General features: G+C 42.8%; 1 protein-coding gene across 1 annotated transcript in view; it reads left to right on the top strand.

The window, feature by feature from the left end:
• LOC308094705 (uncharacterized protein) overlaps positions 1-27,747 on the top strand; it is a 207,966-nt gene that overhangs the window by 90,247 nt on the left and 89,972 nt on the right. Inside the window, exon 3 of the mRNA XM_080441511.1 lies at positions 3,076-3,333. Coding sequence (XP_080297637.1) covers positions 3,076-3,333 — 258 coding nt within the window. The remainder of the gene's footprint in view (positions 1-3,075; positions 3,334-27,747) is intronic.

Raw genomic sequence — 27,747 nt, 5'->3', positions numbered from 1 at the left:
CCAAATTGTCAAATATTACGTAAGAAAGGGGCAAACATTGTGAAAATAGCCGACCTAGACATGGGATGGTAGCCGTGTGTGTGTCTGTGTGTCTGTCTGTCTGTCTGTGGCATTCTCTTTGACCACATCCTCTCTCATGCTTTCCTGTTCTACTGCAGGGGTGTTGTTACCTCACGCTTGTTTTCACATGCTAGTACTGTATGTGCAGTGGAAAAACAACAACAACAACCAAACTTCTGATCCAATAACCTAACTTCAGTTCAGTTCAGTTTATTTTCAACACTTTGGACAACAAAATACATATCTGTGTAATGTACTCAGCGCATTTAAAACAAGGCACAATCTCAAACAGTCCAAGGCACAAGTTGTCAAGTCCATTTGACATACGGTGTCCAAGATGGCGAAAATATAAGGGGACAGGAAGAAGCATAATGCTTATCGAGCCCTACCCCTAGCTCAGTTTGCATAAATAAATTAAATTCTCACAGTGTTTACAGCACACTTCAAGAATACATAATTAACATGGTGTTTTTGCACACATACATGCAGCATACCCTCCCACACGTCTCTCTCTCTCTCTCTCTCTCTCTCTCTCTCTCTCTCTCTCTCTCTCTCTCTCTCTCTCTCTCTCTCTCTCTTCTCTCTTATCTCTCTCTCAAACACACACTCACAACTCTCTCTCTCTCTCATGAGAGTCAAGATGGCAAAGAGCTATATGGAGCACAAGTTACACTGTGGAACTTCAACTGAATTTACCAAAAAATAAAGTAAAACATAAAAAGAGGGACATTACATTAATTCTTTCAGTTTGTATCAGTAGTTAGGGAATATTCTCAGAAAAAGTCCAATCTGTGAATAAATTCCTTACCAAGAGATGTCTTCACCGATGTGTTTGTAAAGGTGTGTAGTAACACATCTCACAAAGACGGAAATTCTATTTTCCTAGGGGAATCTGTGACAGCTGCTGAAAGTTGGGGTACCCTTAACCTTATGCAGGAAAAAATTACAAAATGTAATCGTGCTAAAAGTACGATTAAATTTAGCATGTGAGGGGTCAAACTACCGTTTTTCATGATTCTGAATCCATTGCAAGCATTTGTTTGCACACATAAACACTCCCTGGGCTAAAAACGTCCATAGCCACTTTTCCAGGTCATCACGGACCATTTCTTTGTGTAAAAAGACATATTTCTGCATGCTTGTAATTAAACAGTAGCTTTATTTGTTTATTTCAATTTACACAATCTCAAATGTCTCAGCACTCAGCAGTCATGCTACTTGAAGCAGAATTACATTTTGTAACTGTTTCCCGCATAAGGTTAAGGGTACCCCAACTTTCAGGAGCTGAATTTCAGTCTTTGTGAGATGTCTTACTAAACACCTTTACAAACACATTGGTGAAGACCTTTTTTTAATATCCCCTGACTACGGTGGAAAATTAATGACAAAAAAAGAGCTCAAATGTATGGACAAATGAAACCTAACTTCCATCCTTGCGTCCTCCACTCACGCCTTAGCCCAGCGTCAAAGCGAGGAGGCGGGGAGGCGAGGATTACATGCGAGGATGGAGCAATCGATCAGGTTCGACTCAATAGCCAAATTCCAAAACCAACATTTCTTTCTACTCGCCTCCTCCGTTCTACAGATGTCATGTTGTATTGGGCACTCTACTTCCTCTAATAGGCTATACTTAGGAACAGAGCATACAAAGTATGAACCTAATAGTCTGTAGGACTGAAACTTGCAAAGAGTGAGTGGCGACTTTGGACATCACTTTCAAACATTCTGTTGTTAAATAATGCCATCTCACTTTATGAGACAACTGCGCTACAGAAACAGTTAATTATTTCAACATGTTGTGTGCGTGCATAACACACAGCATAACTATAAGAATGCGAGCACAATAACACAATAACAACAATAACAGCAACTTGCCGGGTGCAAGCCTCCAAAGTGCTCACCAAAAGCACAACAATGCCAGCAGTCACTGAATGTCTTTCATGTAGGCTACTGTCTCCTCATAGAGCTTTTCAATCGAGGGGTAATGTTTTATGGGGTCATTTATTCCATGTCCTATCTTTGTGATTATCACCTTGGTTCACACGCACGTTTCAATACAACAACACAACCCTGTCTCTGCAGTGAACTAATGGACGGCTGAATGTTTTGCGTCACACAGATTACATTGTTTTCATTTAATCTTTCATAATGCTGTGTATCACTCTCTCATGTGAAAGTGTGTCTGTGACCCTTTGCAGGTTAAAAGGTGTGTGTGTGTGTGTGTGTGTGTGTGTGTGTGTGTGTGTGTGTGTGTGTGTGTGTGTGTGTGTGTGTGTGTGTGTGTGTGTGTGTGTGTGTGTGTGTGTGTGTGTGCACGAGAGAGAGAGTTAAACTATTACCTTGGTTGTGCACCTGTTGTTTCTTACATCTTTTCATATCCGAAGAGAATGATGCTCATAAATCAGTGTTTCCTTCTGTGTTCTCTGTTTGTACCAGGGATCAACCATGGCAACTACACAACAAGTCAACATCAAACAAGAGGCAGTGTCAGCAGCACCCAAGAGAAATGAAGGTAGATCAAGAGAAGTTAAACATGGACACGTGTGTGTGTGTGTGTGTGTGTGTGTGTGTGTGTGTGTGTGTGTGTGTGTGTGTGTGTGTGTGTGTGTGTGTGTGCTTTGTGTCTATTCCAATGGTTATGGTTAGGAACCAACAACTTGTAGAATATAGCTACTTACATATAAGAAAACTAAAAAGCAAAACAAAACCTTAACAGTTACTAATATTCCAGTAACTGAGGGATGCAAAGTTTCCCATTTTAAAATGTTCACAAACCTGTGTTTACATTTTTAAGGTCTGTAAATGCCTGGTGGCTCAAAATATTACCAAATACATTCTACAAACGGGTGTATTATACTGGTGTTTATATTAAATTTATTTTCAGAGCATGTTGAACTTTTGATCCAGCACCCAGCCTAGAAGGTCCAGTAGGCTATATGCCTGCTTTATCTTTTTCTAATTTTGATAATATTTCGCCCATAGTCTCACCCGCAACTCAATTGTCATTCCCCTTAGCTTCAACAAGTCACTTTGTCGACCAACATCGGGTTGACCTGATTAAGAGAGTGAAGATGGTCGACTCCATCCTGGATCTGCTCCTTGCTGAGGGTGTCATCACCCATGAGGGTTTCAGTAATGTGAGGTCTAAGACCACCTCAATGGAGAAGATGAGGGAAATCTATGAGCTCCTGCATGCCAGTGGGACAAAAGCCAAAGAAATATTCTACAAAGGTCTTGAGGAAAATGAGAAGTTTCTACTCCAAGATCTGAAGCGTAAGTAATTGTCAGTTAAATTCATTTTAGGCCAAACATTGTATTAGTACAAGAGAATGTACTTTTCAGGCCATGATGGTTTCACCATTATTATTTATCATGCTCATTTATCCTCTTTCTATTTCCAAGAGCTCCACTAATTCTAATTCTTAAAATACAAATTGTAATTTTTATTTTAACCAGGAATTTCATTATCTGGCATTATCATGACAGGGTTGTATTTAAGTTTATACATGTGGGCAATCACTTGCATTTGTGTAATGCACCTGATCAAGCACAGTGTTGAAATGCATTTTGCAATAATTAAGCCATAAAGCAGTGAAACGAAATGAAAATTCAGGAGTGTCAGGCTAGTAAAGTAAGTCAATAGCATGTACTGTGTTGTCACTTTCTATAATATATGGAATGTTTCACTCTTTAGATTTGTGGAAACATTCTTGCCTTGACGAACACCTCCCACTGTGGAGTCTGGATGACTGCTTGCCAACATACTTTTATGTTGCATTTGTTTCAATGTAATACTTTTTTTTCTTTCTTTACAAATTATATAAGCTTAGCAATTTGAGTTAAAAGGTTGAATCTTTGAACTATTTCTGAATACTTAGTATTTGGTATACATGTCCCCAGTGGCGTAACGCAGAATCGCGGGGCCTCCCCGCGGGAGTTTCACGTGAGGCCCACGTACATGCAGTTATCGGGTCTTTCGGGTCTAATTCGGGTCTAATTCGGTCTAATTTGGGTCTAATTCGGTTCTATTTGACCAATATAAATCAACTTTTTTCTTTTTTTTTGCTGTAAAAATATTTGTATCAGCGCAGGTGGGGCCCCCCCTGCTGGTGGCCCCCCCGCACCGCATCGCTTGCTACCCCTCCGTTACGCCACTGCATGTCCCCTTTTGCTGTGCGAGCTGCACTCAAGCTGGCATGAACTCCACAGGTTTGTACAAAACCTGATGACTCATGTCATCCCAGCATGATTTGACACGTTTGTTGAATGGCCCATACGATGGGTCGGCAGTGGCTCAGGGGTAGAGTGGCCGGTATAGCGGCCGGATTAAGCCGTGAGGTCTCCAGTTCGATCCCGGGCTCCCTCAGAAGAGTTAGTGTCGAAGTGACCTTAAGCAAGACACTGAACCCCTAATTGCTTCCGAAGAGCAGGTTGGTGCCTTGTATGGTTTTCTCCGCCATCGTTGTATAAATGTGTGCGTGAAATTTACCATTTACGATGGCCTAAGCCGAAATGAAATATCACCATTTAGAGTCAACCAACTTTAGACTCTGTCCACCTCTCATCCATACGCAAACTAAAACAGAAAATAACATCTCTATTTCTGTGGAGCGTTTGGAGAAACAGTAAGCATGCATTACCATAGGTGGCGGGTGAGCTTGACAATTGGGAAGGCTGGGGGTCGGCGCCGAAATCTGTGCACGCGCGCAAAAAAAGCGGTTTCTGGGTGGATTTTGTTAGTTTCTTTTTGGTTACTTTATTTCGGTTATAGGGTTAGGGTTAGGGTTAGGGTTAGGTTAGGGTTAGGTTATTTAATTCATATTTTTGCCTGTTTTTACTGATTTATTATCAAAAAAATAACTAAATAATGCTGCGCACGTATATTATATATAATTTGCACAATTCCCAGAATTTCCCAGCATAACATTTGGGAAGGCTTAGCCTACCCTAGCCTTCATTACCCGCCGCCTATGTGCATTACTATAGATTGTATGCCATATTTTTCCCCCAATAAATATCTCAATCAATTCAGCCATGCCCATTGTTGCTTTTTATAATGAGCATGCACATGGAAACAACTGATACACTAGTGATAAAATAAATAAAATAACTAAATAATACATTCTCAGATAAGTGCAAGGAAAATCAATAGAGAACGAGACCCAGTCATTGGAGCCCCGGGGCCACAGGCATTCCTATTAATCCTGTAATGCATTGTGTCCACTATACCATCACATTAAATCCTATTGTCAGGATACTAATACATGGTGTTCACTCTAGTGGGAATATCTCATATAAAATAGCTGTTTCAGACATATGTTAATAATGGTTACAAAAAGGTAGTTCTGGGCAATCAGGAATGGGTACCAAACTTATTGTTCAATAAAAATTACAATGGCTGTCCTTTTTGTCTATTTGATTACATTACAATGCTGATGTTTTTATAGGCTCTGTGTAGCTTAGTTCTACAAGCAAGTCAGTGCATTAATTTGGTGTTTTCAAAGTAGATTTAAAAAGTAAAATGTACTTTTGAATGCTTAAGTATTTAAAAAAACAAATACTTCAGTACTTTCCACAACTTTCACTTTTAGTGGAGTAATACATGACCAGGAGGATACAAGTCAAGGGTTGTGTACTTTGTGTTACTCGATTTTTAGGCCACAAAGCAGCCTGGAAATAATAGTAGCGCTGATCAGAGCACTAGGTCTCGCGAAGCTTGGTATGGCCATTGGCCAAATCCGGTCACAAATAACATCCATAAAGCATGAGGTGAAATATTGGTTTCAAGGTATTTATCATTGTTTAATACAATCAGATTGGACTTTTCGGTCTCACAAATAGGGCTGTAGCGGTAAGCAATAGTCTGACTCGAGCCAAGGAAGGTTGTGAGTCAATAAAGAGTTTGAGATATTCGCGGGCATCCTACAGGGTGATACCCTGGCCCCTTCCTGTTTATTGTGACAATGGACCAGACTTGGAATCAGTAGCAGCAGTGTTGTATTGGTGAATCTATCTCTGGTGGGACGCTATTTTAAAGACGTCACGCGCACGTCGCTTAACACCTACACTACAGGTCACACAATGGACAATTGATATGTATCTAGGCTCATTCCTATGTTAATTCACGCTGGTGTGACACTCGGCAGTCGGCAGCTTTTGTAAACTTTTGTTGAGGTGTGAATTAAGGAATTAATTGTTTTTAATCGATGCATGTGCGTGTGTGTGGCCGTGTGCTCCTGCTCAAAAAGTGGTGGGACGGCGTATTACCGCGTCCCATGACCAATGCCTCTCTGAGTAGCAGAGAGGAGGCTGGTCCAGAGGAAGACTCAGCGTGTACAATGTACATCCCATCATGACACGCACGCACGCACGCGCGCACACACACACACACGATCCAACGTATCATCATATTATGTACACTAGGTTAGTAATAGCTTTTATGGTTTCATTACATTACATTACATTACATTACAGTCATTTAGCAGACGCTTTTATCCAAAGCGACTTACAATAAGTGTATTCAACATAGGTAGGGAACGAAAACTACTAATCACCAGAGGTCTTTAGTGCATTTTCTGCAAAAACAAGCAACCAAGAGTATACCTAGCGCTAAGGTAAAAGTGCAATATATCAGCTACCTATTTCCTTAAACAGATGAGACAAAATAGCTAAATCAAATGAGCATGAGCTAAAACAAATAAGTGTATCGACTAAACAAGATCCAATAAACAATACAGCAATAGAAAACAAGCGTTCGTACAACTAGTTAACAACAAGTAGGTCAGGCAGAGAGGAAGGGTAGTGTTTCCTGAAGAGGTGGGTTTTCAGTCTGCGGCGAAATATGGGCAGTGACTCTGCTGTCCTAACATCAGTGGGAAGTTCATTCCACCACTGTGGGGCCAGAACAGAAAAGAGTCGTGATCGTGTGGATCGGCCAGAAGGACCCTTGAGTGACGTGGCAGACCGAAGTGGTCGGGCAGGGGTGTAGGCATCGACCATAGCCCGGAGGTAAGAAGGAGCTGTTCCTTTCACTGCCCTATAGGCTAGCACCAGGGTTTTGAACTGGATGCGAGCCGCTACGGGGAGCCAGTGTAGAGAACGGAGAAGGATGGTTGTGTGGAGTTTCATTGTTTTGCTCCCTTCACTTTCCAGAGCCCCCACCCACGGTCCAAATCTTCCACCATGGCCCACAAGACAGCCCAGATCCTTCCATGACTGACCCTCATATGACAAGTGCCGGTCCTGATGTAAGTTTCTTTTCTTTTTCACCTTAATTTTAGTAAGTATTCCCATTCAGATAGAATCTTTTTTTTTTCCTTTTTTACTGGCCAGGACAGCAGCATACAAATGTAACATAAAATAAATATAGAACAGTAATATAAATAGTCCTTGATTCTCTTTTTAAAGTTCTCGATGCTGTTAAGAAAGTCTAGTTTTGATTGACTCTGTAGCTCACACCAAGATGAGGATGCAAACACATTAAAAGCAGTTTCACCAAAGACTGTACAGGTTAGTGGAATAACGTACAGAAAATGAATAATGCGTGGAAATGAATCATGTCATTTTTGTTCCATGAACCCGTACACAAAACGTGTTATGTGGACCAGGTTTAAGTGTACAATGTGTCCTAAGTCTGGCCTGTGCTCTGCCTGTCAGACCACTGAGCGTCATAGGAAACACCCTATCCAGGACATATCTCAGGTCAGAATATAATTCTTGAAAACTGCACTGGTCAAACCTTTAAATGTCATCCTCACGGAATATAGAAAAGGAAAGAAAGGTTCAAAAGTAAAATGCAGTCACCTGCAATGTGTATGATGATGATGATGATGATGATGATGATGATGATTTATCTGCTTCCTCAGAGGATATCTCGTGGGAAGGGGTATTTTGTTGTATTCTATTTAGATGTATGTATGCTGTTTGCTTGTCCACAACTGCAAAATATGTTATTTGGAAAGTATGTTATTTATAAATATTCTACAGTAGGTTTGATGGTTAGCCTACATGCTATCCTAGATACTTAGTTTCTAGCACTCAGCTGGCACTCAAAGAAGTGCTTCTGCTGAATGGAAACATTTTAACTGTGAATTGTTCTACTGTATTTTAACTGTCTGTAGGTTTAGGTTAGTGTGTTTTTATGTCTTTATTAAGACCATTGTATGGGGACTCAACAGAACTCTCTCTCCACAGGACCCTGAGTTGGGGGTGGAGGAGGAGCTGCCGGTAGGACCCCACGAAGGTAGGGCCTTATGGAATTCAAATGAGCAGTATTTTAATGAAGGGCATCACTCCTAGGTTTAACCAGCAAACCCCAAATTTACATCCCACCATGATATACTCCCATCACACGCAAGTGTGCAAACATGCACACACACACACACGCGCGATCCAACCATCTAATTATCTGTAAAGTATTTATATATTTTATATTTCTATACCAAAAGGCGATCATATAACACTAGTTTAGTAATAGTAATAGCTTTTATGTTTTATTGTTTCTCTCGATTCACTTTCCAGACCACCGTCACCCCCCACCCATGGTCCAAACCCCCCACCATGGCCCACAAGACGGCCCTGGTCCTTCCATGACTGACCCTCTTATGATGATCAGTGCCAGTCCCGATGTAAGTTTCTTTTTCTTTTTCACCTTTATTTTAGTATTCCCTTTCAGATTCAATAAATGTTTTACCAAATCCTGGCCAGGACAGAAGCATACAAAGTTTAACAAACGTAAATATAAAACAGCAGTATAAAAATATAAGTATAATAAAATGTTAAATGAATGTAAAACAAGAAAAGTACTTGGTGATTTAGCTGTGTTCAGTAACATTACATGTACAATCAGTGGCCAAATAGTCCTTGATTTTCTTTTTAAAGTCTAGGCTGGCTCAATAGCTCAGATGAGCATAAATGGTTGCCACTTGCCAGTTGACTGAGGTCTGTCGAGGGTGAAGAGCTACATGTGGTGTTCCTGTCCTGTTTGTCTTATCTATGGTGAATAAATACACCTTCTGGTTGCAACCTACTACATGGCTCTGTACTGATTCCAGCCGCTATTATGGTCTTCCTCACAATCACTTTACCCAAATACAGCTCAAGTGGAGTTAGGAGGTTTTTGACCATTAATGTGGAGATAGTTGTTTTGTCCATCATTGATTAGAATGACACGGTAAGATGGGGAAAAAACCTGAGTTGGAGTTAGGTGGTTTACTTTAAACACCAGTTTGAGGATCCAATGGAGTTACGTTTAGTCAGAAGCGCTTTTTAATACTTTTCATTGGTTCAATATTTGTGAAACCCACACGCAAACATAAAAGGGTGTTCAATAGCACTGATTTTTTTTCTTTTTTTTTAAAAGTTGAAAATGTTAGATTGTTGGTTTCTGGCCGACAGCGAAGATATAATAAAAGTTTAAAAGAACATAAAACGGTATGAGGTGATTTGCCAGCATTCAGTAGCAGGATGTACAATCAGTGGTCATTGGTCAAATAAATCTATAATCCTGTTTTTTAAGTTAGAGCAGTTAAGAGAGTCTAGTTTTGGATAGCTTCGATTTTTCAGGCTTTTATTTTTGCTTAAAAATAAGAGCCTGGACCTGACTTTCCTGGAATAGGATGTGTTTCATTTCCCCAACCAACCAGAGTGCAGTGGGCGTCGCTCCAAATGTTGCGACGTCAGGGCTTTCAATGCTGCACATTGGGGGATGAGGAGGGGCATGGGGCGGGGCGGGGGCTGACGGACAGATTGGTGAACAAATGGGATCTCACAGATTTTTTCTCTGGAGATTTTGAACCCGCCCCTCTAGACCAGACATCAGACACACTAGGGCAGTTTAAGTTTTGGATGACTCTAGCTCACGTCAAGATGAGGATGCAAACACATTAAAAGCAGTTTCACGAAAGACTGTACAGGTTTATTGAATAACGCACAGAACAGGAATAATGTACATAAATGTTATTTTTGTACGTTATTCAATGAATCCGTAACACAAAACGTGTTTTGTAGGCCAGGTTTAAGTGTACAATGTGTCCTAACTATATGACCTGCATGTGTTCTCCTTGAAAACTGCACTGGTCAAACCTTTAAATGCCATCCTCAAGCAATATAGAAAAGGAAAGAATAGTTGAAAAGGAAAGTGCAGTCACCTGCAATGTGCACAACGATGATGATGATGATGATGATTGATGTTTTATCTGCTTCCTCAGGGGATATCTCATGGGAAGGGATATTCTGTTGTATTCTATTTAGATGTATGTATGCTGTTTACTTGTCCACAACTGCTAAGTATGTTATTTGGAAAGTATGTTATATACTAATATTCTACAGTAGGTTTGATAGTTAGCCTACCTGCTATTCTAGATACTTAGTTTCTAGCACTTACAGTAGCTGGCACTTTGTAAGTCGCTCCAAGAAGAGCATCTGCTAAAGCATCTTATGTCTTTATTAAGACCATTGTAAGGGGACTCAACAGAACTCTTTCTCCACAGGACCCTGAGTTGGGGGTGGAGAAGGAGCTGCCGGAAGGAGCTCACGAAGGTAGGGCCTTATGGAATTCAAATGAGCAGTATTCAAATGAAGGGCATCGCTCCCAGGTTCTACCAGCAAACCCCAAATCCCCCTTCCCAAATATTTGAAAGCTGCTAACCCCTGCAAAACATTTGGGGTGCTGTGTTCTGTTCTCCTCTTGTACAATGTAGTGTGATGTATATCCATTAGGAACTGCACTTCTGTTTAGTTCCTGCCATACAGTAGCGTTGCCGTTGTCTCCAACATAACCGAACACCTTAAAGTGCTTTTTTTTCTTTCTTCAATTTAGGGGTTTTTGATCAGTGTGTTACAGATAACTTTCAGCAGCATTAGCCAGTGTAGTATATTTGATAACATAACATACATATTTGTTAGTATTATTTATCTTCACAAGTCTACAGGTAGCCTACTGTCAGACACAAGAGTGTATTCAGAGGTGCCTTTTGGTCTGAGCTGGTTGGGGGTTACAATTAAACATTCTCTTTGTTGTTTAGCTGGGAGACAGAGGTCTATGCATCTGTCTCCTTCCCCTTTCCTGCTTCATACAGGTGCAAATTGAATCAGGGGGCTCGAAGGGTGATCTATTGTTTGTGCCGGGTGGGGGGGCTCACCTTTGAAGCTCACACACCCACATGTACCTTCTCTAGATCTCTCTGTTATATAAACTGTACCGAAATGCATCTTAGGGTGTGTGACTCAGCAGCCGGCAGGCTGTTGTGTGGTGTGGTGGGGACCTCAGGGTCCCCATAGGAAGCTGTTTGTACTTATGCAATAAATGGAAGCAACGAAACCTCACTAACTAGTGATGACTCCTTCATTCTACAACCATTCATTCTCATCTCTGGGACAACAAACTTATCTGCAATATGGCGTTGTTGGCAACTACAAAAGCAATAGAAACCTTTAAGTCTGTGGTTTTCAGATACCACATTATGGCGTTAAAGTCGGCAGTCGCGTTGGTTTGTTTTTTTGGGGGCGCGAGTCTCCAGGGATACTGAGCCAGGCGTCGAAAGAACGTGCGGCGGGACATCGGGACGACGTGACGACAACTTTTCGAGAATCTACAAGGAGAGGACTTCATGACCAGATCTAGGACGGCTGTACGACTCATCTGGCTGCTCAACATATCTTCTGCGATCGCTAGAAGGGCGCGCTGCGGTGCGAACGGCAGAGCGGAGGAATTGGTGTGTCGAATTTCTTCGTGGCGGGTATGTTGTGGGGGGAGGACAGCGGGTGCCGGCAGAGTGGAGGACTTGCGATGATGGGGTTCTTCGTGGAGAGTGTGGTAACACATCTTCAGCGATCGCAAGTGGAGCGCTCTGTTGTTAAAATGCAGCTATCTGTTGACAATCTGGGTACGGCGCTGGAGCACGGCTGGGTGAGAAGATGACATTGAGGGAGACTGCAAGAGAGACATTATCGAACGGGACACTGCGCATATGGGACCTGGGGTTATGTTTTTGTGATAAGGGTGGGTTAAACTATGGGGCTATGGCTGCCATGGGAAGTGATGCGAGGGTATTTTTTTACTTTCTGGTCTCCTGTGTTTAATGTGAGTTTACTTTGTGGATTATTGTTTCATTGGGGGGTACGCTGCCTTCTTTTTTCCGTGTGGGCACTTTCGTGGTAGTTGTCATATATGCTTGATGGTACGGTGTAAAACTTAGGGATAAGTATTAGGCTATCTTTGAGTATATTTTGGTGACTGGGCGAGGGGGACATTGATCTTGGGGGGTGGTGTTATCGCTTGGTGGGCGTGATTCGACTGTGTGCTGTCAGCTTCCACTGGGTGGGGGCTGTGTAATGTTTTATCCTGGAGTTTAAAAGGCTAACAGAGGGATCCTGCACGCTAATTAGTTTTGGGGGTGTCTATTTGATGTAATTCACCGTGTCGCTGTACTATGTAATCTTGGTTTTTGTATGTGCATTGTTCTGTGTGATGTTGTTTGCTGTTTTAGTTTTCCTGAATGTTTACTTTTTTCCTGGTTGATGTTCCATTCGCTTTTCATGGGGGGCGGATTCTTTGTGGTTCTTTTGAAATATACGTGTTTGTGAGAGACGTTTAATGTCTCTCATGGGGGGAATGTAGTATATTTGATAACATAACATACATATTTGTTAGTATTATTTATCTTCACAAGTCTACAGGTAGCCTACTGTCAGACACAAGAGTGTATTCAGAGGTGCCTTTTGGTCTGAGCTGGTTGGGGGTTACAATTAAACATTCTCTTTGTTGTTTAGCTGGGAGACAGAGGTCTATGCATCTGTCTCCTTCCCCTTTCCTGCTTCATACAGGTGCAAATTGAATCAGGGGGCTCGAAGGGTGATCTATTGTTTGTGCCGGGTGGGGGGGCTCACCTTTGAAGCTCACACACCCACATGTACCTTCTCTAGATCTCTCTGTTATATAAACTGTACCGAAATGCATCTTAGGGTGTGTGACTCAGCAGCCGGCAGGCTGTTGTGTGGTGTGGTGGGGACCTCAGGGTCCCCATAGGAAGCTGTTTGTACTTATGCAATAAATGGAAGCAACGAAACCTCACTAACTAGTGATGACTCCTTCATTCTACAACCATTCATTCTCATCTCTGGGACAACAAACTTATCTGCAATATGGCGTTGTTGGCAACTACAAAAGCAATAGAAACCTTTAAGTCTGTGGTTTTCAGATACCACACCAGTCAGCTAGCTTAGCTGGAGAAGCACAATAACGTTTATGGGGAGAGAGGTCAGCTCAGTCCCTCTTTGCTCTTTATCAGTTAAAGACAGGGTGCCGTGATTTCCCCCCCCTAAAACATAATCATCAGGTATTATGGTTATACTAGGAGGAAGATGTTTTTCAAAAAAGTGTACAGAAATTGTTAAAATTATGTTTTATGTGGACACGCCTCCAGTTCATTAAGTATACCTGGTTCTCACCTTAGCACCTCCTCCACCACCTTAGCACCACCCACCGGTCCTAGTCCCTCCTCCTCATTCCCACACCTGTTGTGTTATGATAATGACGGGGAGGGTATGTTTTTACTTTGTCACTAAAGCGCTGTTTCTCTATTGGCACGTTTGACCCTCAAGGTTTCAACCTCCAGGTAGAAACTCAAAATAGTCAGAGAAGACATAAAACACCATAAAAACACCACCAGGGGGCTTAATGAAGTTCTATCAACCTCATAGACACATGAAAAACAGAAAAAGTGCAACACCATGGCACCACCTCTTTAAAGGACAACTTCACCCATGTTCAACCTATCTTCATATAGTCCTCACTAATGCTCATTATAATATGGTACAATTTTCGTCTACTTGGTTTGTGTCTCAGAGGAGGGCTGTTCAGAGACAGTTAAGACACCCCCTTAGATCAAGTCAAGTTATATGCCGTATTCAAAGAATGTAATTACATAAGTAATTGCAGTTAAATTACTTTTAATACATTTCACTACTGTATATTTAGGTCAGTTACAATGAAAACAACAAAAGAATATTGTTTTGGCATGTCCATTATTTATGTCAACATATGTAGATGAATACATGTTGACAAAACATAGCTACCTGAAATTAACCTCATGTCACCAGGCTTTTCCACACGGCGGAGAAACTTCACAAACATCTAAAATTGTTTATGGCTACATGAATGAATGAATGGTTTTTATTTTCTGTATCAAGACTTAGAACATTTAAACACAACAATTTAAAATAAAAAATAAAACAGTACTTGGACAGAAAAGGTGTAGGCTGAAGCTTAAATCAAAAGGAATAATATCCATACAAAAGACATAATAGTACAAAAGACAAAACAGAAGACAAAGACAAGGACAAACATACTTGTCTCAAAAGTTTGTTTCCTATACTTAAGGTATCTACAGTATGTGTCTAAATAAATATATATATATATATTCACACACACACACACACACACACACACACACACACACACACACACACACACACACACACACACACACACACACACACACACACACACACACACACACGCACGCACGCACACAAAAAAGCAAGGGTGACCCCTCTGTACAAAAAAGGAAACAAATTAGACCCTGGCAACTACCGCCCTATTTCTATTCTTAGCTCCATCTCGAAAGTCATGGAAAAAATAGTCTATGAACAGGTCGATAAGTATCTTGCAGAAAAAAATCTAATCTACAAATTCCAATCTGGTTTCAGAACAAACCACTCCACTGACACATGCCTTCTCTATTTGAACGACTCTATCAAACAAGATGTCGACAAGGGCAAATATTGCGGCATGGTCATGCTGGACCTCCAGAAGGCCTTTGACACCGTTAATCACCCAATTATGATCAATAAGCTCAAAGCTATAGGTTTTGATGATACGTCAGTGAACTGGATGAGATCCTACCTGGAAGGGAGGGAGCAAGTGGTGGAAGTAAACGGCACCCAGTCCCCCCCCCTCCCTGTGACTTGTGGTGTCCCACAAGGAAGTATACTAGGACCTTTACGGTTCCTGATATATGTGAATGACATGTCATCAGCCTGCGACTGCAAACTGTTCCTGTTCGCAGATGACTCGGCCCTGCTAGTCTCGGACAGGGACAGGCTGCAGGTTGAGAAAACTCTCAGCTCCGAACTCAACAAGATCTGCATCTGGCTCTCTGACAACAAACTTTCATTACACCTGGGTAAAACTGAATCCATCCTCTTTGGGTCCAGTCCTAACCTTAGCAAGGCAGAGAGTTTCACGATCAAAGTGGGTGATGATGTCATCAAAAGAAAGGATGAAATTACCTAACTGGGCTCCATCTTGGAGGCAAACCTCTCTGGTAACAAAAACGCTGAAAAAGTGATCAAAAATGTCAACCAAACAACACGCTATTTGTGGAGGATTGATCGTCTAGTCAGTAAGAATACTCTGAAGATTCTTGCAGGGGCCCTCATTCAAGGTCATTATGATTATGCATGCACTTCATGGTATCACAACACCTCCAAGGCCTTAAAAACAAGGCTCCAAACATCCCAAAACAAACTTGTAAGGCTACTTCTTGGCCTCAATCACAAAACCCATCTAACCCCTGCTCATTTTGCTAGGATTGGATGGCTTAGGGTTGAGGACAGAGTACAGCAACTTGCTATGGGCCTGGTCTTCAAGATACACCACAACATTGGGATCCCCCTGTATTTGTCAAAATACTTCCAAAATGTTAATGAAGTCCATGATCATAACACCAGAGGCAGCTCCACAAATCATGTTCAACCCAGATTTGGCTCAACTAAGGGAATTAACTCGTTATCATGCTATTCATCAAAAATGTGGAATGCCCTACCAAAAGGAGTAAAGGAGTGTAAAACCCTACTCACTTTCAAAATTGCCCTAAAGATACACCTTCAGGAGGCTGCAATTCGAAAATGGCCCCTGTCTAAGTCTTAACCTACTCCTTCATTTTCCTCTTTTGTATATATATATTTTTTTTCTCTCTTCATACCAGTAACCTGAAAGCTGATTGTATGACATTCTGTATAGTAGTGTGTATATCTGTCTGCCTCTTATATATCATCATGATTTGTGTGCATGGGGTTCTCATCTTAAACAAGCTTAGTGCTTAATGAGAGTTCCAGTTTAGTAGACCTTGTATTGTGAATTCGTACTTCCATGTACTGTTATGTACTGTCATGTACTATTCTCATGTCTTACTAAATAAACTACATCAATCAATCAATCAATGTCATGTGTGTCCTTTCCCAGAAATACACGTAAAGAATGTACAGCCTGTGTGTGGAATAATAATAAATCTGTTGTCAGAAACACAAATGCTCATTTTTTCCCGTGCCATGAAAAGGCAAGGCAACATTTCATGAGCCCTCAGTTTTCGCTATGTCCCCCAAACAGACGGGGCGAGATCCCAAACACTGTAGGGACAGACCCTGTGCATGCTGTAAACATTGTAGACCAAATGCAGGTAGAGAAACCTTTGCTTTTGAATCAAATGTCTCAAATATGTCGTGTAAAAAGGGGGTTCTGTGCAGACAAAACTTTATTTGCAACTGCGACACAGCAGTCAACACACTCCCCTGGTGGGAGAGGTGTTCCGATCCGGGTAAGTACTGCACCGGGGCAAGGTTCCGAGACTACGTCTGGAGAGCCGACAGCGTCGCGCGTTCCCATGGGAACGGGCGCACACTCTCTGACGAAACCAACATTAGCCCAGCTAGCGCTACCGAGCAATGCTACAGGGCGGATGTATACAGTGTGCGGGATTCCGCGTCTACGTCACAGGCTTTCCCCACTGTCGAACGGTCAGAGCCTAATGGGGCAGGTGACGTCAGCAGCCCCCACCATCCCCTCGAATCCTCTCGCTCGATGCTTTGCCGAATGGAAAGCATGCAAACCAAATCCTTGGGTGCTACGCACCGTGTTGAGAGGATACAGGTTGCAATTTTTGAGCATGCCTCCACTATCAGACAAGATAGTGTTCTCCCACGCGTCGGGCCAAGCGGCCATAACGCTGAGGGAAGAGGTTGCAGCTCTTCTGAGCAAGGGTGCTATCAGAGAAGTAACTCCGGATCAGAACCGACTGGGTTATTATTCGGAGTATTTTCTGGTGAAAAAGAAGGGGGGGGGGGGGTGTACGACCTATTCTGAACCTAAAGGGTCTGAACAGATTTCTGAAGGTTTTCAATTTTCGTATACTCACAACAGCGACGCTGTTGCAAACGATACGACGAGGCGATTGGTGGACGAGTATAGATCTCAAGGATGCTTACTTTCACGTCCCAATCTACCCACCGCACCGCAAGTTCCTGCGCTTCGGTTACGAAGGCAAGGTATACGAGTACACGGTGCTCCCGTTCGGCATGTCACTGAGCCCCAGGGTTTTTGTGAAATGCTCGGAGGCGGCGATAGCCCCGCTGAGGCGTCAGGGTCTGCGTCTGGCGACGTATATAGACGACTGGCTGCTGGCAGCGGACTCCAGGGACACGGTGGCGCGGCACACGGAAGTGGCCATTACGGATATTACGGCTATTAAGGATACCGCATTCCATGGGCTCTCGGAAGGTGGTTGTGACACCACTGTGTGTGAAGTCACTCGAGCCATGGACGCGCGCGACCTTCCTGTCCCAAGGGGTCAGGATAGGCGCGGTGGTGTCCTGGAAGGTGATCACCACGGACGCCAGCCTCTCAGGATGGGGGGCTGTCCACGAGGGCCACCCAGCCCGGGGGTTGTGGGACTCCTCCCAGAGGAAAGCCCACATCAACTACCTGGAGCTGCTGGGGGGTTTCCTAGCTCTCAAGCACTTCGAGAGTCACATCGTGGGGTGTCATGTCCTGGTCAGGACGGACAATACCACAACGATGTCTTATGTCAACAAACAAGGAGGCTTGGGGTCTCTTCTTTTGGACAGACTGGCGCGCGAGCTGACGCTTTGGAGCGTACAACGCCTGGCTTCGCTGCGCGCCAAACATGTGCCGGGCCACCTGAACAGCGGAGCGGATCTGCTGTCCAGAGGAGAGCTCCGATACGAGAACTGGTCTCTTTGCCCGGAGGTAATAGACCAGATCTAGTCGACCTGTTTGCATCGAAGGAGAACGCGAAGTGCTCGCGGTTCTTCTCGATCAGCCGTCAGGTCCAGTCTTTGGGAGTAGACGCTTTAGCGCACAAGTGGCCGAACGTACTACTCTATGCTTTTCCACCCCTAGACCTGATCCGCCCAACACTGGAGAGGATCAGGATCCAGGGCGGAGCAGTCCTGCTGGTGGCACCAGCATGGGGCTCCTGGAGGACGGAGATCACTCCCCTCCTCTACGACGAACCGTGGCCTCTCCCCTGGCGCAGGCGCCTCCTGCGGCAAGGCGGGGACGAGGTGTACCACGGGGACCCCCAGAAGTTAGACCTATGGGTTTACCCCGTGAAAGGTCGAGCTTGAGCTCGCAAGGGCTGCCCCTGACGTGGTGGCCACCATCCAGGGGGCTAGAGCAGTCTCCACCAGACGTCAGTATGACGTTCGGTGGAATATGTTCGAGACATGGTGCCTGGAGCAGTCACCTCCGGTGGTTGCTTTTCAGGCTCCTGTGAGATGCATTCTGATCTACCTGCAGGACAGGTTGGATCATGAATTGGCTTTCTCCACCATCAAGGTGTACCTGGCAGCCATCTCCGCTTGCCACGATGGGTTCGATGGCAAGACGGTAGGCATGCACTCGCTGGTGCAACGGTTTATGGCCGGTGCTAAGCGAGCTAGACCGGTGAACAGACCTTTGTTCCCCAAGTGGGACCTGACCGTGGTGCTGGAAGCACTATGCTGGCCTCCCTTTGAACATTTTGAGACTGTAGATCTGAAGATCGTAAGTTACAAAACGGTGCTTCTGGTGGCCCTTTGTACGGCGAAACGCGTTGGTGACATGCAGGCGCTCTCGGTGAGTGAGGACTGCATGTGGTTTTCGGACGACGGCAAGAGGGTTTTGCTGAAACCCAACTTGGCCTTTGTGTCCAAAACCGGCGCAGTTGCCAGGGCCCCAGTGGAGCTGGGGGCTTTTCATCCTCCGCCGTTTACTTCGGCAAAGGATAAACGGTTACATTGTCTCTGTCCGGTGAGAGCCTTGAAGCTCTACTGTCAGAGGACAGCCATGGGCCGTAGGTCGGCTGACTCCAGGTAGAGAATTATGGACATGCCTTGGGGCATGTCTTTTCTCCCTGTGTGAGTGCAGTTGCTAGTTCATGCTAGGGAATGCGATGTGTGCCCAAGGGCATGCTTCTCTTCCTACCTGGCTGGCTCTCCTTGCCCTCCCGGGACCGGCTAGGCATGGTCTGGGGAGGAGGAGGCCTTGGTTTCTCTGTCACTGACTGGATAATCTAGGCTTTGTCCAGAACTGGTGACAGGGACAGGACTTGTGTCTGTCAAGGTCTTGCCTTTTAAGTCCTGTGCGTCCCGACCCGTGGGGTCGGGGGTGCCTGTGGGCCAGGTTCCTGCCGGGGGCGGGACTTGTGGCTCAAACTATGGGGCTCCCCCGGGGGGCGTGTATGTGTCCCATAGTAAGCACTTGCTGAAGTCTACGCTATAATAACCTAAGGTTACGTATGTAGCCACGGTTTTATTAGTAGTGTAAGCAAGTGCTTACATTTTGAACCCCCTCTGTGTGCTTTTGAGCGTGCAGAGTGGAAGGTTTCAGAGGACGAGCCCTTATGACGCAGTGGTACTTATACCCCCTCCGGTCGCCGGAGATCTGCGTCACAAGACCCTTATCCAATGGACATTGGAGTTCTGGGAGTCCTGTTCTTGCTCTGTGTGATCGCCAGAGGGCGATGATATCCCATAGTAAGCACTTGCTTACGCTACTAATAAAACCGTGGTTACATACGTAACCTTAGGTTTCACAGTTCAGTGTTCATCATTCAGTTTAATTTCGTATCTCTATCTCTCACACACCTCACACACACACACACACACACACGCACACACACACACACACACACACACACACACACACACACACACACACACACACACACACACACACACACACACACACACACACACACACACACACACACACACACACACACACAATTTGGAAGTCAATTAGCAATTAGCAAAATTTGTATGAAGTAGAAAATCTGTATGACACATGATTCCCCATTCCTCATGTGTTGTATCTACAGGAGGTGTCCCAGAAAACGAGCCACAAGATACAAGGTAAGGTCCACTCTTGTGTTGGAACGGTACAGTTGTTGTAACAATGTGGACAGATATGCCAGAGTTATTGGTCCTATCAAAGATGAATTACAGCAGCCAACCTCTTTATGTGTCTAAAGCGCCAATCACATTGTGTAACCTGAATATGTTTTTGAATAGTGTGCATACTGTCTTGTCTTGTACAATATGTACAATTAATTAGGACGAAGATGTGCTGTTACTTAGGTGTTTTTATTAAACAGACTCCTGCATGTAATATTTACACAGGACGGCTGACTTCCACTCACTGACTCTGTACCTGATGACACCCCCTTCAGTACGTTGCACCAACCAATCACAGTCCAGATCACATTAGACACTAATAGGTAGTAATAGGAGTAGAGTTAACTGTTTATATCCCAAGTCCAACATCAACACAATATCAATCACAAGGATATTCTGTGATAATAGTACACATGGTCGTATTCTGAAGACTCACCTCTTCAGACTCCACCTTAGCCTGTATGCCCTTGCCGTAGCACTTGCCCTGGCCTTGACGACCTTGTAGGCTTATGCAAATGCTAAAATATAATTTAGATAGCATGTTATGTAGACAGATGCCAGGTTCATTTGTAGACCTGGCATCCTATATTGTGTGTATAGTTTCAATGTGCAGATGTTTTTTATTTGATGTATTATACTGTTTAGACTGATGATAGGTTCTTCGTTTACCTATGATCCTAGATTACTATTTCTGTGTTTACCACCATGGTGCCGTGTTCAACATCTGCTTGATGTTTCATTCATTTGATCAATTTGTCTTATCAGCTGGCTCTATGTATTTGTTTCAAAAACATCCTTACAGTGATTTGTGTTATGACGTTCACCATCAACTGTTTTATTATGCATTATATTTTATTTTCATACATTACTAAATTGACAATGCAATCGATTTGGCAGTGCTTAATTCCAGTAATTAATTTAGCATTATGGTATGTGTTTGTGTTCTGACAATGTTATTACACAAGAATACTTATGGTAGTTATGGATTTTACTAATGTATGTTATTGACTGCCCATACAGTAGTCATGCAGAACCACAATAAGCTCGTCATAAAATATTTTATTTTTTAGATGATGCTTATTTTGTTCAGAACTGTGTGTGTGCCTCATGCATTTCACTTGTTAATCCACCCATTATCTCCAGTTTCTCTTCCTGTTGGCGAATGAGGTGCTGTGCAGAAACCCCGTTATCTCAACGTAAAAAGCGCTGCTTCATGGCATGGGGTCTATTCTTTGCCTTCGGGGCGTTCGGCTTTTCTGTGTGTATAGCAGGTAAGACCCACCATTCAGTTACATGATGCTATAAAGTATTTCCTCTCAGGATAAGCAGTGATGGAAGGAACACATTATGTTTATCATTACATTAAGTAATAATATAAATTTCATGAGAAGTAATATAGCACATTACCTTTTGTTTCTGTCAAATTGTATAATACTAGAAGTTTGGTCTGCTATGCGGCCCTCACCTCTAGAGTTCGACACCTACGTGCCACTGCCGATGTGACAGATATGGCCATATATGGAGATGAGTGTGTCTGTCAGTCCTTTGCCCTTTTATGGCCATATATGGAGATCTCTGTATTTGTCAGTCCTTGTCCCTTTTATTCCCATGTATGGAGATCCCTGATTCCATGAGTATATGCCAAAGTGCCCATATATGGGCATGCTGACATAACTATTCATAGGGGTGGACAATATGGTCAAAATATCATATCACGATTTTTGCAGAACCACGATCCACGATCGTATCACAATTTATTTTGCATGTTGGTTTTTAGGATTATTATTATTTTATTATGATTATTAATTCAATTCAATTCAATTTTATTAACACATTGAGTGCCAAAGACCTAGATATACGTGCGTCTGAAATCCAACCGTCGAGTTTTTTTTTAAATTCCACAAGAGGGCACTCTAACGCAACTTAGGAATGATCCCTCGACTGTGCTAGAAAGAATCGACGGATGTGACGTCCTCCCATAAAACGTCACTTCCATCCACCCCAATGATAGGATTTGGAGAAAAACACTTCTAGCTCTGATTCGCACGAATGGCTGATCATGGCTAAAACAATGTTGTTCCAGTGGATAGACAGGACCATCCCCCGGACACTTTTTGTTTACATCCGGGTGCAGTCAGAGTTCTTTGAGATAAGGGGCCTGTCCATTGAGAGCTTTGTAGGTGAGGAGGAGAATTTTTAATTCTATTCTTTATTTAGCTGGGAGCCAGTGCAGAGAGGCCAGTGATGATCTCTTCCTCTGGTTCCTATCAGTATACACGCAGCAGCATTCTAGACTAGCTGCAGGCTGTTTAGGGACTTACTTGGGCAGCCTGTTAATAAAGAGTTGCAATAGTCCAGCCTAGAAGTAACAAATGCGTGAACAGGTTTTTCTGTGTCATTTTGAGACAGAATGTGCCTAACTTTTGCAATATTACGCAGGTGAAAAAAGGCAGTCCTTGAAATTTGTTTTATGTGGGACCATATCTTGGTCAAACGTAACTCACAGATTCTGTACAGTGGCCCTGGAGGGGCTGGGGTAAAACTCTCATCGGCTAATTTGTCTCTAAGGTGCTTTGATCCCAGGCTAGTATTGACTATCTCTGATAGTATTGATTCTACCATTGAAAAAAAAATAAACATTGCTGCTGAGTTATAGGAATACGCGGATCAGTAGAGTCATGACTTTTTGTCAGCTTGGTTAAAGTGTCAAAAAGGAAACTATTGTTATTGTTTTTGTTTTCCTCTAATAAGGATGAATAATAAGTGGCTCTGGCATTGCAAAGGGTATATATTTTAAGGTTATTCTGCCAGGCTATACAGGATTCTTTCTGTTTGGTTGAACCACATATCTTTTCAAGTTTACGTGACGTTCGTTTGAGATTTCTAGTCACTGAGTGGAGCTGAAGACCCACTGTCACACTCAACGGGTGTAGCAGAGTGGGGAAAATCTGTTTGAAACGTGAAGTGGTTTGTGTCCCGTGTGCTTTGGTTTATTTCTACGCTTCCGACCACGAGCAGTCACCCAACCATCCTGGGTACTTGGCAAAGAATTGAGCCAACTTCCAAGAGGTACAAACACCTCTGAAACCTTTGTCTCATGACCGTTCATAAACACAACCTATCGCTAGAAAGGGAAAATCTCCATACCTCGGTCACAATTCCCCCACAGCCCATCGCAGTCGCAATATCCGGGTATTAATTCAACCATCTGTTCCATTTCCAGCAGTGTTGCTGGCTGTAGTGAAGCCTAGGCTACACACAACTTGAACGAGTCTAAACTCGCCACCAGCAGCCGTGAGCCGAGTCACATTAGTGTTCGGTGGCAATATGAAATAACATTTAGGGAAGAACAGGGAAAGATGAGCCAGTGGTTAAGTTGAACCACCCCCTTTATCTAGAAAACTAGAACACTGTGTTGTCATGTGACCTTAAATCTAGTAAACAACCATCATTTACACCTGGTTGTGAAGTTGGGAAGAACATGGAGTAGAAAACATTATTTTACAAAAAAAAAAAAAAAAATCCGTTCAAAATAAGATCTCTACACGTCAGGTAAAATGACTGTTATATCAAAGCAAATGTACCCAGGTCTAAACATCTATATCAGAAATGTTGGTGATTTGCCAATGAATAAAACCATCTGAATAATTTAGCAAAGAAATTGTAGTATTATTCTTGCCAATTTAGTCTAAAATGGTGTCTGTGGGGTAAAATGAACCAATTATCCTATTATTAATCACTATTCATATTTATTTTTTTTCTTTGCTACTCAAATCATTCTGAATGACCTTTATTTTGGATGAATATATATATATATGAAGTTTATATTGTATTAACAATTGCACATATTAAAAGGTTCTGAATAACAAACTTTATTTAATTGGCTTTATATTGTTTAAATAACCGTTAAGAAAATAAATAACACTATTTGCAAAAGGGAAATGTGTAATTAGATTATTTTTGATAATTGAATACATCATTTTTAAATATCATGTGGGTCAACTTACCCCTTGACTTGGATGAACTTATTAACCCTAACCTGGGGCAAGTTGAGCCACATGACCACTTTTTTTTTAAGAAGGACAACTTAAGTGAAAAGTGGCCCATTTGACCCCGTTCTCCCCCTATCTGTCCACCGTTTTGTTAAATTGTTTTGGTTTGGGGAGTCCAGCCGAACCGAACTGATGGTTGGTTGTTCTAGTCGTATGCAGCTACCTTTAGTGTGTTAGTGTTTTAACCATTCACCCATACTCTGAGTTCTGAATACTCTGTGGCCAAATCATGGGACAATGAGCGCAAAATGAGGTGTGAATCAGGGGAAAAAATGTCAGTTTTCAGGCCCTTTTCAGAGAAAGTTCAGGGCAGTGTGAAACTCTCACGTGTCATGTCCCTATGTATGGTGTGTATATTATCAAGTTATTTAGCATGGGATTCAGCCAGTCGGAAGCAAGGAATGGGACTATCTGTTTTAGAATATGTTTTAAATGTATAATGAGGCATTGCTTGAGATTAGACTGACAGAATCAATACAATCATTCATGCTACAGTGTATTGGTATTAAATGTTCTACACCTCCCTTTTATACAGTTGTTACTGCTTACGATCGTTTTGCCTACAATGTCTACCAAACTCACATCTTCTTCATCCTGTCGGCCGTGACATGCTGTTCTGGCATCATCACTGGCATCGTGTCCTTTAAACACTCCTGGTCCTGCAAGGGAGGAAGTCTGTTGGCTGCAGGGATTATGTTCCTTGTTTCCAGTGAGTTTTCACACAGCATCCATGTTAATATAACTCTGACTGTACAAATGTAAAGGGACCAGACTCTGAGTTAAAGGTCCATTTCTACACTATTAGAGTTAAATTGACACTGGGGATTTGTTTTACTGTACACGCACATGATCACACACGCACGCACGCGGATGCACACACACACACACACACACACACACACACACACACACACACACACACACACACACACACACATACATATCTGCACGATTAATAATAATCTTGTAACTTCCCATCTCCCACCTTTCTCAGCTGGCTTTCTTTTGATACCTGTGATCAAAGAATACAGATCTACTAAGTCCGGGTCCCCAGACGCATTGTTCATATTAGTCTGGCTTTTTCTGCTCACGCACTTCATTGCAAGTAAGGACGGAGAGAACCCACAGACACTCTGCTCTCCAAAGATTAACCACAATTGTTTGTATCCTAATCTGAACCTGGGCAGATGAAACAACAACAGACTCTTATATACATTATGTTGCAGATTTGCATTTGACTTTAATAGAACTCTAATAGAACGCATATATTTTGTGTTTTGGTTCCCAGTTGTTTTGCTTCTAATTAAGTCAGGACCAAATCAATTAATTGACACCATATTATTCTATGAAAGAATAAAAAAAACTGTTTGTGACAGCCGTTCTACAACGGTGGACCAATTGATGCCAAATACTGCCTTTTGAAATCTATTCAGCTAGAATTTTCCTCAAAACTAGATTGTAGAAGCCACACGTTCTGTAATCTACACAGTAAATACAACCTCTTTATATGACTGAACAACAGTGCCCTCTGTCTGTTGCAGGCGTCCTTTACATTTGTGCCTACAGAAGGACTGGCACACGCGCACGCAAAGAGATTAGAGGGAGACAGACACCACAAACATGAAGACAGGGCTCTGCTTCACTGAATGGAAGCCAGGGACTGATGCAGAAAGACACAGAAGGAAGTCTTGTGACTGTATTTAAGTCTCAAGGATATTTCTAGGCATTTGTGATAATAGCATGAATATGAATTCTAACTACAGTATATAGTTTGTCTTAAACTGCCTTAAAAAAATACTTCACTGCCTTCATTCAGGAACATTTAAAAATATGTGAAGGGTAAATGCATCTGTAAGCTTTAACATGTGAATATGACACAGTTTTCAATAAATCTTCCTCTTAAAACAGTCTATTACGGTGATGTTATTAGTTTTAATTTATTATATTCCCCATGCCACCAGTTGAGGTCAGCACTATACTTTACAACAATATACTGTACTGTTCTTGAGCTACATCTGGACATCAGTCATGATTGAACACATGATTTTAAGTTAAGTGAAATATCCCATCCTTCCATAAACCTACACCATTAGATAGTGCTTACATTACCTACAGTAGGACAGCCTCAGTTTCACTGGTAATCTAAAGAGTGTGCTTGGGGAGAGGTTTTGTTTTGTAATATTCTGTGTAACATATGAATGGGAATGGAAACAACCAGTAAACCCACCAGAGAACAGAGAGCCTACACTGTAGAAGTCTGTCTCTCGATTACCCCCCAAACTGCTTGTCTTCAATACCTCAGTGAGGTATATGCCTTAAAGGAGAATTCCGGACCAAGTTTTTCCTACCTTTATGATATTATTATATTCTAGCACGAGTGGTACAGTAGAAAAATGTGAGTCCACCAAAACCTGAGCCCACGGTCCATGTGCTGGATCGCATTTTTTTATGGTGATTTTTATATATAATTTTATGTTCATATCTGACTTTCCTAATGACAGAAACCTCACCACAGTGTTTTTGTCCCAAATGGGCCGCCGTAGTGTTTACATTCTGATCACGGGCTAAATCTCAGCTCACGAGACTTCCGTAGGGGCTCATCTCACACATACACTGTGGACAGTTTTCTGTCATTAGTCAGATATGAATAAGAAAATATATATATAAAATCGTGATAAAAATACGCGATCTAGCGGTCCAGGCGCATACCACATACGCTGGTAATCCAGCCTGACAGCTTGTCGCGGGTTCGACTCCCGATTCCGACGACCTTTGCTGTGTGTCATCCCCCCATCTCTCTCCCCATTTCCTGTCAACCTGATCTCTCAGAATTTAGTATACATAGCACGGACCCAGTGCACGTCATTCCGTGCATAGTCGCCTAGAAAACCCGAAAATCCGTGCATATGTAGGGCGAGTCCCACGGTGGGCGTAACCAGTTGCAACCCGGAAAATCCCCACAACAACATGTACGATTCTGTGCCTATCGGTACATAACTCAAACGGCGCTGAGTAGGCTCAAGGGAACGTCGCAACGTTCGGGGCGGCAACTCGTTCGCTTTAGCTCACTCCGTGGCCCCTCACGTGGCTCCAGTTCCCTTGAGACTGCGCGCCTCCGAAATGGTTTAGTAAATTTGGGGGAGATGCGAGGCGGCTATGCATGGCGTGCAGTTGTCTATGCAAGGAATGACACTCCCGTGCAATGTATACAAGGTCGTGGGAGATCGAGTTGTGTCAACCTACTTTCCTATCAATAAAGGAAGAAAAAGCCAAAAAAAATAATCTTACCTTTTTTTTAAAAAAGCGATCTAGTGCGTGGAGCGTCTGCTTTGGTTTTTAGCTGCAGTGGACTCGGGACAGAGCTATGATTTTTTTCTACTGTACCACTCGTCCTAGGATA

The sequence above is a fragment of the Gymnoscopelus braueri genome (genome assembly GCF_963280865.1).
Source record: "Gymnoscopelus braueri genome assembly, chromosome: 11".
Taxonomy (NCBI): Eukaryota; Metazoa; Chordata; class Actinopteri; order Myctophiformes; family Myctophidae; genus Gymnoscopelus; species Gymnoscopelus braueri.
This window is presented reverse-complemented; position numbering and strand designations above follow the sequence as displayed.